The sequence below is a fragment of the Brachyistius frenatus genome, unplaced genomic scaffold, assembly GCF_029030835.1.
Source record: "Brachyistius frenatus isolate BFR_SWC_R1_liver_20210118 unplaced genomic scaffold, ASM2903083v1 Contig_83, whole genome shotgun sequence".
NCBI classification, from domain to species: Eukaryota; Metazoa; Chordata; class Actinopteri; family Embiotocidae; genus Brachyistius; species Brachyistius frenatus.
In genome coordinates, this window is record NW_027210682.1 from 931684 (window position 1) to 943313 (window position 11630).

General features: G+C 42.1%; 1 protein-coding gene across 1 annotated transcript; it reads left to right on the plus strand.

Annotated features, from left to right (window-relative positions):
• Positions 1-481: 481 nt before the first annotated feature.
• Positions 482-9869, plus strand: plekha2 (pleckstrin homology domain containing A2). Its single transcript, XM_069709467.1, has 12 exons — positions 482-731; positions 2982-3129; positions 3259-3315; positions 3824-3872; positions 4008-4105; positions 5904-6035; positions 6223-6312; positions 6399-6467; positions 6563-6633; positions 7008-7071; positions 8057-8134; positions 8294-9869. The coding sequence occupies exons 2-12, from the start codon at positions 2989-2991 to the stop codon at positions 8744-8746; spliced, it is 1302 nt and encodes a 433-aa protein (XP_069565568.1). The 5' UTR covers positions 482-731; positions 2982-2988; the 3' UTR covers positions 8747-9869.
• The last annotated feature ends 1761 nt before the right edge of the window (positions 9870-11630 follow it).

Here is an 11630-nt window from a genome sequence, read left to right on the forward strand (position 1 = left end):
TTTGGCATATCATCTTGCACCTGTCAGACCCTCAGCACTTTTAGCAGGTGTAGGAATGACACTATCGTCTCTGCTCCTGTTAATTCAGGTTTCCAGTCCCTTCCTTTATAGCTCTTTTATGTGACCTACCTGATTCAAGTGAGTGTGTGTCTGCGTGTTTGACCCAGATCTCACCTGAGAAAAAAAAAGAGATAACAGCATGGAGTTGCAGGAAGAAAACACCTGCACACTTTTATTTATTTATTTTGGAAAAGCAAAAGTATAAAGATGTCTGAGGGGGCAAAAAAGTAAGCAAGAGATCAAAGTAGCTTTGCTGAAGGTGTTGAGATTACCAAAGAAAATGGTGTTAAAATGAAGTAAATAACCCTGCCTGACATTTCCTCATATATGATCGCAGCTGCACCAAGAGGAGGAGGAGGAGGAGGGCCCCAGCCGAAGCTCAGAGGACTCATAGATCACATCCGGGGCTGGTTTATTCTAATAGCGAAACGTCCAACCCGGAAAAAAGACAAGTCTTCTGTAATCCGATCATACAAACAAATAGACGAGAGTGTGAGGATCGCTTGCACGCCGGTTTTGTAAATGTCTGCTGTTTGTGAAAGTTGTTGAAAAACTTTTGTTTACCATGCTCGTGTTTACCAAACTCGGGTCTCTCCTCTGCGCTTCGTAGCCCCGCTGGGCGCTGGCTGGCTGGCTGGCTGGCTGTGGCGCACACTGACTCTCCACCGTGGGTAAGTAGTCAGTCGACAGTGGCACTTTGTGACCGTGTGTGTGTGTGTGTGCGGATGGTACAGTAGGTGTGGCGGGCCGTGTTGGATCTGGTGAGTCAGAGGTCACCTGAGCTGAACAAATATAACGTCTGTCAGGTGTTACTGAGTAATATATAACAGTCAGATTGTTAGTTTGTCAACGATAATTCGGCTTTATGTAGAATTATGAGGCATTTTATGCTTTTCTATCACGCTTCTGAGCCTTTCAGATCAATATGTTGCAATAAACATGATGGCTGACTTGAATGGACTGTAGGGAAAGGGTTCGGGGTGAGGATTGTTGATTGACATAACATATTGTGGTTCTGTTCTCTAGATTTTACATGCCAAAGTTTAAATGAATGGTCACAAGTAATACTATTCAGCCTGTTAAACCAATTATATAATGTTTCCTGGAGTGAACTTGGACAAATCTGAGAAGAAAGAAGAGTATTTACCAGGCAAAACAAAAGATGCTACAGTGCTGAGTTGCATTCATGGCAGCAAAGAATCTTTAGAGATTTTCTCATACTTTGGTTTAAAAATCAAAATATCTCAACTGTTCTTTTGTTCTTTTGTCCCTCACAAGTCATTGAGCATTTCTGAAGAACATCATAAAATTATCATGAACCAGACATCAGTTTGAATCTTCCCTCTGACATTTTTACTGTCAGTTTGTGTCAATCTGAAAAGTGGTTGTGCTTGTCCGCAACTAAAGCAGAACAGCATGTAGGTGGGTTTCACTTCACTCCCCTGGATGTGGTGAGAGACAAGAACTGATATCACTGCCATGATCTATATACATTGTGTCCTACACCCAAAGTGTTTGCAAAAGGCCTCTATATCTTTGACCTATTTCAATGGCAGAAGAAAATAATTTGCACAGATGACGCATCAAGCACAGCCCACAAAGTTTTCAAAGCACTTTCAAAATGAGGCATTTTCTTACCCATACTTAAAAATAGTTTGACAGGAGTTGCAGCAGTGAAGATGCAGTTAGTGTGTCTGCTGGTATTTCTTTGTTTGTTTTTCTTTGCTGTGCTGGGTGACGTGTGTCAATGCTTTCATGGAAATGCAACTAATTTCTATGTCCTGAAAGCTTCTGAGCCAAGGCAGTGCTGTAAAAGTATTGGCAGAAGGGACAGCTATTCAGTCCTGATTATATATGACTGTCGCGTTATAAATGTTTTTCTTGTATAAAAAAAAAATCAGTCACAGATGTGGCCTAGTTAGCATCATACACCTTCGTGGCCGTATTACATTCAAGTACTTGCATAAAGTCAAATATCTGGAAGAGTAAGGAACTGTGAAATGGAAAATGTGCACAAAACCTGCTTTTAAATATTTTTATTTAGTGCATCCAGTTTGTCATTTCATCTGTAGAGATGCAAAAGAAAACTTTGGGACTGAACATTTTCTCAGAAACTTCTGGAGGACAAGAATGTACATTTAATCAGAAACCTTCCAACTCCCCCCAAAAGATATTAAAAAAAAAAAGAAAAAAAAAAGTTTAATTTTCATTGAGATTAAATTGTATTGGAAATCAAATAATACTGAACCATATCAGCATGCCTGAGTGTGTGAGCTGAATGAGTCTTTCTTGTGTTGAGGAATCGGTCAGCAGCTCAGTGATTCACATGCATCACATCATTTTCACGAAGACATCCCACCAGCTCTCTTCACCCGTCCTGTCCTCCTCTTCTCTCGCCTCCTCACCCCTCCTCTCTTCCCTTCCTCTCCCCTCTCTTCTCTGGCCAGTGGAAATGTGCATGTGTGCAGATCTTCAGTGCAGTCTGTAATTTTTGGCTGTGGTGGAGGGCCTCAGCTCAGCCTCGGGCTTCAGGGTTTGCTGCTCAGCCTCAATCACGTCACATGAAAAACTGCTGAGTGTGAGTGGGTCGCTTTCTTCCTGTGTGTGTGTGTGTGTGTGTGTGTGTGTGTGTGTGTGTGTGTGTGTGTGTGTGTGTGTGTGTGTGTGTGTGTGTGTGTGTGTGTGTGTGTGTGCGCGCGCGTGTGCGTGTGTGTGTGATGCGTGCGCGCGCGCGTGTGTGTGTGTGTGTGTGTGTATTTGAACACTAAATGAAAGATGATTATCCTCCACATCTGCCTGTCTTTGCCTTTCTGTCCTATTTGTCTACTTCTGTTGCTCCCCTTATGTCTTGCCCGTCATTGTCCATCTCATTTGAGTTCCTGTCTTTCTGACTGTTCGTCTGTCTCCCTGATATGTGATAGCGGCAGCATGCCGTACGTAGACCGGCTGAACCGTGTGTGCGGCTTCCTTGACATTGAGGAGAAGGAGAAAAGCTGCCGCTTCCAGAGACGATACTTCATCCTTGACACGCCGGGGAATGCTCTGGTGTGGTATATGGACAACCCTCAGGTGCTCCACACATACATGCAGGACACACGCTTGCACAAACAGAAAGAGGAAATCCAACTGACCAATAGGAGCCTTGTAACCTTGGACTCTGAGCCAATGACGAGTCTGTGTGTTTTTGTTTTCACGCAGAACCTACCCAGCGGAGCCAGCTTTGTCGGCAGCCAGAGATTAACCTACATCTCGAAGGTAAACCACTCTCTCCCCTGCTGTGTGCTGTAGTTACATGAAGTCCAATTAATTCCACAAACCTAGACATAATGAGTAATGTGGAATTCACAGAAGACACACTAATAACATGTAAATTCATCCAGGGATTCACAGTTACACAAGATCTCAGAGTTATCTGTAGTTATAGTTAACAGTCACATGCAGCACACAACTGAAGCAGACTTTGTGAAGTTTTCCAGATGTCAGTGCGCTCGCTGAGCTAACCGAAGATAATGACATCTGGCTTCATGCTCTGTATTCCTGACAGCTCCTCCCAGGACACGTCAGATAGACATCAAAGATATGAATCCTCTTCTCTTCTCTTCTCTTCTCTTCTCTTCTCTTCTCTTCTCTTCTCTTCTCTTCTCTTCTCTTCTCTTCTCTTCTCTTCTCTTCTCTTCTCTTCTCTTCTCTTCTCTTCTCTTCTCTTCTCTTCTCTTCTCTTCTCTTCTCTTCTCTTCTCTTCTGTCTTCTGTCTTCCTTTCAGGTGAGTGAAGCAACGGTGAAGCAAAAGCCCAAGACGGAGTTCTGCTTTGGTGAGTTTTCAGGGAAACGCTGAGTCATGCATGTTCAAACGCAAAAAGCATTTGAAGACAGTGATTTTATTTGCACGTGATAAAATGATCTAATGTGGTTGTTGATATTCATGGAGCTGACTTCTATTTCTGCAGTCATCAATGCAGTTTCACGGCGGTATTTCCTCCAAGCCAATGATGTGACTGACATGAAGGACTGGGTGGCTGCTCTCAACAAAGCCAGCAAGATCACTGTAAGTGCGACACCCACACTGCACACATACATGGTATTATAACCAAATGTCTTTGTATAATAAGCAGTGAGATGAAGGCTAAACTAGAAGTTATTGATAAAGGATTTATTTCCATCTGAGCATGGGAATCAGCAGTTTGCAGTGATGATACTGAAACCAGTTTGACCCAGGCATGTGCACATGCCCGCACGGTGCCTACAAATCCCCTGTCACACACTTGGTAAATGAGGAAACTGTGAATGTGCAAGAATATGAGTGATCACACACACACACACACACACACACACACACACACACACACACACACACACACACACACACACACACACACACACACACACACACACACACACACACACACACACACACACACACACACACGTCACTGTAGTGAAGGTGTCAACATTCATTTTTAACATTTGCATATTATTTGTGTGTGTTTGACAAAATTGTTGGCTGGCGACATCCAGCTGTGTGATGACGGCAGGTGACAGAGAAGAGTGTTTGTCTTCTTGTCTCACCTGCAAACTGACAGGAAGCAGCGCTGCTCACTCTTCTTTCACTTCCCCATTGGGGGGAACGCTGCTCTGCCACTTTTTCAGAGCTTCCGCTGCCTCAATGAAATCATGTGTAAAAAAAAAAAGTTTTCTAATGCTGGATGGACATGATGTGAATGCAGAAAATCACTTTATCTTCAAATAATGTGATTCATTTTTCTCCTTAACCCACATTAGAGGGGATGAGGTAATATTTTTGACATTTGAATTTCCCATTTGGTCTACACTCAGCTTATTAGGCACACCTTACTTACCTTAATGTGTTCTAATAAAATTGATCTCGCCTTCACGAAGGTAATAATGTTCAGGTTTTGTTGAAACTGTGTTGAAGTTGCATGCTTCTGATCTGGAGTTACAGATTCCACCAACCTACTCAGTTTGTTGTTTGGTGTCTCTCCATGCTGCTCTTTTCTCTCTCTGTTCTCCCTTAGCCTCAGATAGCCACTCAAATCTGAGTCTGGCTCTTTTGGAGGTTTTCCCTTCCAACCTTGTGGCCATTGTTGAATTGTTGGGTTCTTCTCTCAGAAGTTCTGTTGTCAGGACTTTACTGTGTTAAGTTCCCTGACATTTTGTTGTGATTTGGCACTCTATCGATAACATTGAATTCAATTGAACTGTATAACCAATTTGGAGGCTGCTGTTGAATTAATAAGCGTTGATGGTGTTTCTAATATTTTGTCTACATTTATATCAAGGGTGGTAGGCAAACCCACATTTCTATATAATGCAATACATTATGATACAACCTTAGTGTTGCTACTACTACATGATCAGCTTGCTCCTGCATATAAATGACTATTTTCTTGCTTCCCAGTCGATACAGAAACCACAAAAAAATGCTAACATTTGAATGGTCCGTGGAATTTATTTGCCTGGATGTATAATTTATTACGACTGTGCATTGATTTTAATTTTGGACAAATATCCAGCATATACAACACATGCAGTGTAATACTTTATTGTTTTAAAGCTTTGCTAGTGTTTCTAATTGAAACACATGCATGCTAATCGATGAGACAGCTAGCGTCTATAACGAAGCACATTCCAGCTGTTGTTCAGTTACCTTTACAGTACACTTTTCACTACACTGCCGCAAGTTCACGACAAAGACAACCCTCAAAATACCACACAACCAAGATGCTTTAATTTAGAATCCAGTTCCAACATAGAGACTCATTAAACTGCGGACCCTCCTTCATTGCTACTGTCTTAGTTGTTAATGTTCTCCCACCTGTTTACAGGTTCCAAAGTCTTGCCCTGCACCTCCGAGGTATGATGTGACCACAGTTATTAGTGACCCTCAGGCAGCGAAGAGACAGCAGGCCTACAAGGCTGAGATCATCGGTGGTGTGGTGGTGCACACTCCCATTCAGGTAAAGTAGAGGAAGCTAAAACCGACCTTTTAATGACAAAGTCAGCTGGCAAGAACAACAAAAGCAAAAAATAGCACCGTCTTCAGTTTGTGTTCAGAAACATGTAGTGTATAAGCTGAGATATCTGATGATTATGGTTCCAGTGGCTGTGATTACTAGATGGATAATGAATGTAAAAAAATTTCAGAATGACAGCGAGGAGACAGAAGGGAGAGAGAGGAAGGGCAACAGGCCGGGCGTGCTGAGATGTGGTTACTGTGTTAAACAAGGAAACGTGGTGAGTGATCAGTGGCTTATAACAGATTGAACTCCCTGTTTGAATAGAAATACTGTGTGGAAACTGTAATGAGGTGTGTGTTTCAGAGGAAGAGCTGGAAGAGGCGCTTCTTCACTCTGGACGACAACGCAGTCAGTTACTACAAGTCTGAGATGGTGAGGAGTCAGACTTTTCTTTTTGTTTTCCTGTCTTGAGTTGATGCTTTGAAGTGACTGAGGTCTTTGTCTGCCCATGTCGGGATCTGTCTCAGGACAAGGACCCTCTCCGAGCTATTCCACTGAGGGACGTTCAGAAGGTCCATGAATGTCTCGTCAAGTCGGGGTGAGTCAGAATCTGTCAAATCTCCCACCATTTTGCTTACTCTCTCCATCTGCTTATTCATTTATCTGATATGGATGTAAACAAATATGAATATATGCACATATATACATCTGTATATATGTTATTTGGATATGAGCAGACACAAACAGGTACGAACAGCATTCAAATTGTCGCTGTTCAAACAAAGTACAAGTACAAAGACATTTTTATCCTCCATAATATTTACCAGTTTGGACCAGATTTGTTGTTCAGTGCTGGATAAAGCTTGACTCATGTTGTACAGGTGCTAGTTTTGCCTCTTGGTCTAATGTTGAAGTTTAGCTTTCTCATTTTTAATCAGAGAAACTTCAAACCAAACTTTCTGTGTCCGTCAGAGATCTTCTGCTCAGAGACAACCTGTTTGAGATCATCACCGGCCACCGGACATTCTACATTCAGGTAAAATCTCTTTCTCCTGTTCATGACAACTTTAGTTCATCACATTGTTTTAAGCTCAGTATTGATGTAGTGCAGAATTAATGTGTTTACTGATACATGAATAAAAACAGAGAAAGGCTGTATTCCCAGGTGCATCTGTCCTGATGTTTTGAGATGTTTTCTCTCAATGCTCTGCTGCCGATGTGTAGCACAGGTTCTTTTTATAGAAGCATGAAGAGCTTGTTTTCATATAACGGGCACAGCCATCTGTTACCATAACAACAACAATAATATCCTGTTCCTCCCCTTGAGAGGACAGCTGACTTGAGACGGTGGGGTCCGATCAGATGGCAAGTGCTGGGAGAGACAGAAAGGCTGTGAGCATGAGCAGTTTTATGTTTGTCTGCAAGAAAAAAAGGAAGCGTGACAAACATTTAGTAAACTGAAATAAACAAAAAACAATTAAACAGAAGTCATTATCTCAGTCTAAGTGTGGACACCAACATGAAAAATCATATTAAATTAAATTAGGGCCCTTTATTGAGTTTAAAAATCCCAATAGCAATACGTCTGCTGATGTTTTTTACTTTAACATGAACACACAATATAAACTACAGTTACAACAGATGATTATTTTCATGATTAAATAATCTGTCAAGTGTTGTCCCCGCTTAAATACAGCAACAAAATTACGAATATGCCCATGAGGATTTCTCTGACTGAGGTTGATTACAACTGATTAAAGATCAATTAATTATCAAAATAGTTGCTAATTAATTATTTCAACCAACTAATTGATTAGTCGACTAATAATTATGGATGAATAAATAGGTAGGTCCATCTTGTGAGCAGCATAATTTGTTTTGCTGGTTTTGGTCCTTTCAGTAAACTACATTTACCGTTCTTTTAAAACAGGATTAGCAGGTGTTAGAAAACAGGTGGTGCAAAAATGAATGAAGACCTGCTGCTCTGCCAGCCGTTATCTTCTGGTATCTTTTCTTTATAGACAGACTCTCCAGAGGAGATGCATTGTTGGATCAGGGACATTGAAATGAAGATCCAGGATTTCAGAGGTCCCCCGAAGGTAACACTGTCTTTTCCCACTTTTCCTCTGGGCCAAGGCACACAAAAAAAAAATAATAATAATTGCTTGCTTTCTTTTGACTATATGTTGTTGGAAGAAAAGTAAAAAACCCTTGGTCATGATTTATAACTGTGGTATTTTTGTCCCTCTTAATTGCAGGGATTTTCGTTTAAACGAGGGACTTCCCTCTATCGGAGTCACAATGCCTCCTCAGCGACTCGCAGTCAGCCGAGTGACGAGCGGAGACCTCAGTTGGTGAAGTCTTGCTCTGTGGCACCAGGCTGGCAGCCCTGGACCCCTGTTCCACCGTGCGAGCCCTCCATCCTGGATGCGGAGGATGAAGATAGCGCTTTCAGCTCCGTGCCAACCCTGCCTTCTCTCTCCTCCTCTTCCACCTCCTCGTCCACCTCCTCCTCCTCCAACTCTCTCTCCACCCCAACCCAGTGCCCCAGCGCCCCGCCGGCCCCTTCGTCCAGCGGACTGGGGATCCTCACAGCGTCGGCAGACGTGGCTAGCGGGCGTCGGCGGCACCGCTCGCAGCCTCAGCCTCACACCGGCTGCGGCTTCCCCTTCAGCCTGGATGAGGACGGCATCCGCACCACAGACGTATAGCTCAGTGAGGTCTGTCCAGTGTGGGGTAAACTGTTGGTACCTGTTTTAAAATGAATGTGACTGGTAATAATAGTATTCCTTGCTAATGAAGTGACACTGTGACCACCTGCCTCCATGCCATTACGCGAGATCGGGGCCTGCTGGTAATGTAGCTGTTTTGCAGACGAAGGATGCACCCAGCTGGAAGGAGGCTGACAGGCAAAGGTTTGTTGTTCACAGGACTGTGAAAAGGTATGGTGGAGTGTTTGTAGTGCAACTTCCTCTAAAAACTTGAATAATCTTGTTAATTGTTCTTGCGGACTTAAAAAATTATGGCACATGCTTTCAATCTGTTGCACTTGGCTTCGGTCGGACTTGTATCGCTGTCACCAGGACCGTGTTTTCACCCTTGCAAGAAGTATTCGCAAAAAAAGTGTTTAATGGCATTTTAACACGTTAGTATCCATATTTTTTATATTCAAGCTTGTTTTCACAAAATACTTTTAAATATCTTTGACAGTTTTAGATCCTGTTGGGCCCTGCAGTGTTTTACTACTTTGTTTTCGGAGACACACATCACGTGAAAAGTCTCACATCAACGTACCTTCATTGATATTTAACCAGCATTTTATTCCCGACATCTTCTATATGTTCGCACTATGTTTCAAACAAATTTATACGTGGCTTAAAGTAAACTGTGACTCCTCTCTTAGGTTTAAACACGGTCGGTACCATAATAATATTGCAGCGTTTTGGTGGTACTCGTAAAATAAAAAACGTACAGCTCACCAGCTGGTTAGCAGCTTTGTAAATGTGATTTTCTTGTCGCAGCATAATGTGGAAAGATCAGCCACTACTGTTGGTAATTTAACTGTAATTCTGCACTTTGTGTTTCTTATTTTTACTTGGTTTTTTTAATGTTTTGTAACAGCTTTCACAGCAGATACTGCAGCTTTTACCGAGTTGATGCCTCAGATACTTTGTGTTGTTACACTAGTACTCTGAACCACTCTTAAGTTCACCTCGAGACTTCATTGTTGTGGTACCATGTTCATTCCTGTTTTCCGTTTTCTGAAGCTGTGTGCACTCGTCTGCCTGCATAAAATATTAATTTTCTTTCTTGTACATTAAATGATGCTTTTTATTTGTCTTGTTTTGGCTGTTTTTGATCGAAGTTCATTGGTTGTTTCATTTTGACGTGTGTGTGTGTGTGTGTGTGTCAACACACAAAAATAACTTTTAGGAGTTTTCTAAATTACCTTGTGATAGAAGTGATAGCATTAAGACTTCTTCTGTGTTTTCTCGCTAAAGGGCAAAAATGTCCAACTGCCATGCACGCAAAGGGTCAGGGGCGATGTATTTGCCCTTTAACACTGTCACCTTAAACACGTGCACGCCATGTTGACACAAACAGGGGCATGCATACACATGCCAATGTAGTTACCAGAGGCTGTGTTAAGTGAAGTGTTTCACACATCCAGTGCAAAGTCCATTAGGTAAACCGCCTAAAACTCTGTCCTGACCTCCGTCCACATTGCTCTCTGCCTCCCGGTGCAGCTGCGTGGCTGCAGCACTGGTGGCTCCTCTGAACAGTTTAATTTGTGTCAGTAGGTAAAAAGGCCCTGAGTGCCCGTGAAATGTCAGCTGTGTTGAAATGAGCTTTCAGTCTGTTAACAAGAGGTCCTCCAGGTACTGAGAGAAATCCAAGCAGAAACATGTGGCAGGGACAGTGGAGATGAAGGCAGCGATGAAAGTTTGGTGGAGAGGAAAGAAAAAAAGGAGTTGATGGAGGACGAGCTTGTATCTGTGTGAAATACGTCACAGTTACTTTTGTACAACAACAAACTGTAAGGTTAAGCCAATTGATCAAAAACTTTTGAACTGATATAATCAGGTGTTGTGGTGAGCCCCTGGTCTCTGAGTGTTTGAACGTCTGAGAAACAAAGAGATAAATGTCTGGAAATATGACATCATACGACAAGCCTTCCAGGTGGAATTTCTTGTTCCTGTCTGCACAACCATGATGTAAAGGTCACATAGCACTTCAGTCTGACGCCTGTGAGTGACAGGTAGCTCCGAGGGCAGACAGACACACTGCTCCTCTAAATGTTAATGTTCCCACATGGATGACTCTGCACCAGACTGCTCCCCCTGCCTCGCTCTGATGTTGTTACACTCTGGTGATTTTAAATGTTACACAATATAGTCATTGCTCCCAGTACTTTGGAGACAGACGTATTTTTTATTTATTTATTTATTTTTTGCCTCAACACGGGCATATGTAATGTGTACATAATGTAGACAAACGTGGTGTGTATTGTTCCTCTCTTGGACTTTGTCACATTGATGTCTTTGCTTCCACCCGTTATTTCCCTGTTTGCAGAAGAAGACCACTAGAGGGAGGTGCGAGACACCACACTTCGTTAATGCTCCGTGTAGTGTGTCAAGACCGTGAAAGGTAAACATGCATGCAGTCAACGATCTCATAACGCAGTTTTTTTTCTCGCCTGCAAACACTCCGTTAACAAAACAATAAAACTTGTATCAGAGGCTGTAATGCTTTTCAATATCAATTACAATATTGACGCATGACAACAATGAAAAAAAATTCAGTATCATATGTCCCGTGCTTAACAGTTAAAAGAGAGCAATATTTGCCTGTATTTGGGATATTAAATTAAAACACAGAACCATCACAAAAAAAGTGTAGAATCAGAAAACACGGACGACTCTGTCTACACAGGAGAATGGAATTTGAAGTCTAATTTTCATCTTAAGTAGCGTTCAAGACCCTTCAAATTTCAGAAAACAGCCATGATCGCAGCTATAACTGTGATTGAGACATTTATTCAAGACTTTTTCAAATTCCCTTGAATGTTTGTCCACACATGTCAGTAAGATAATA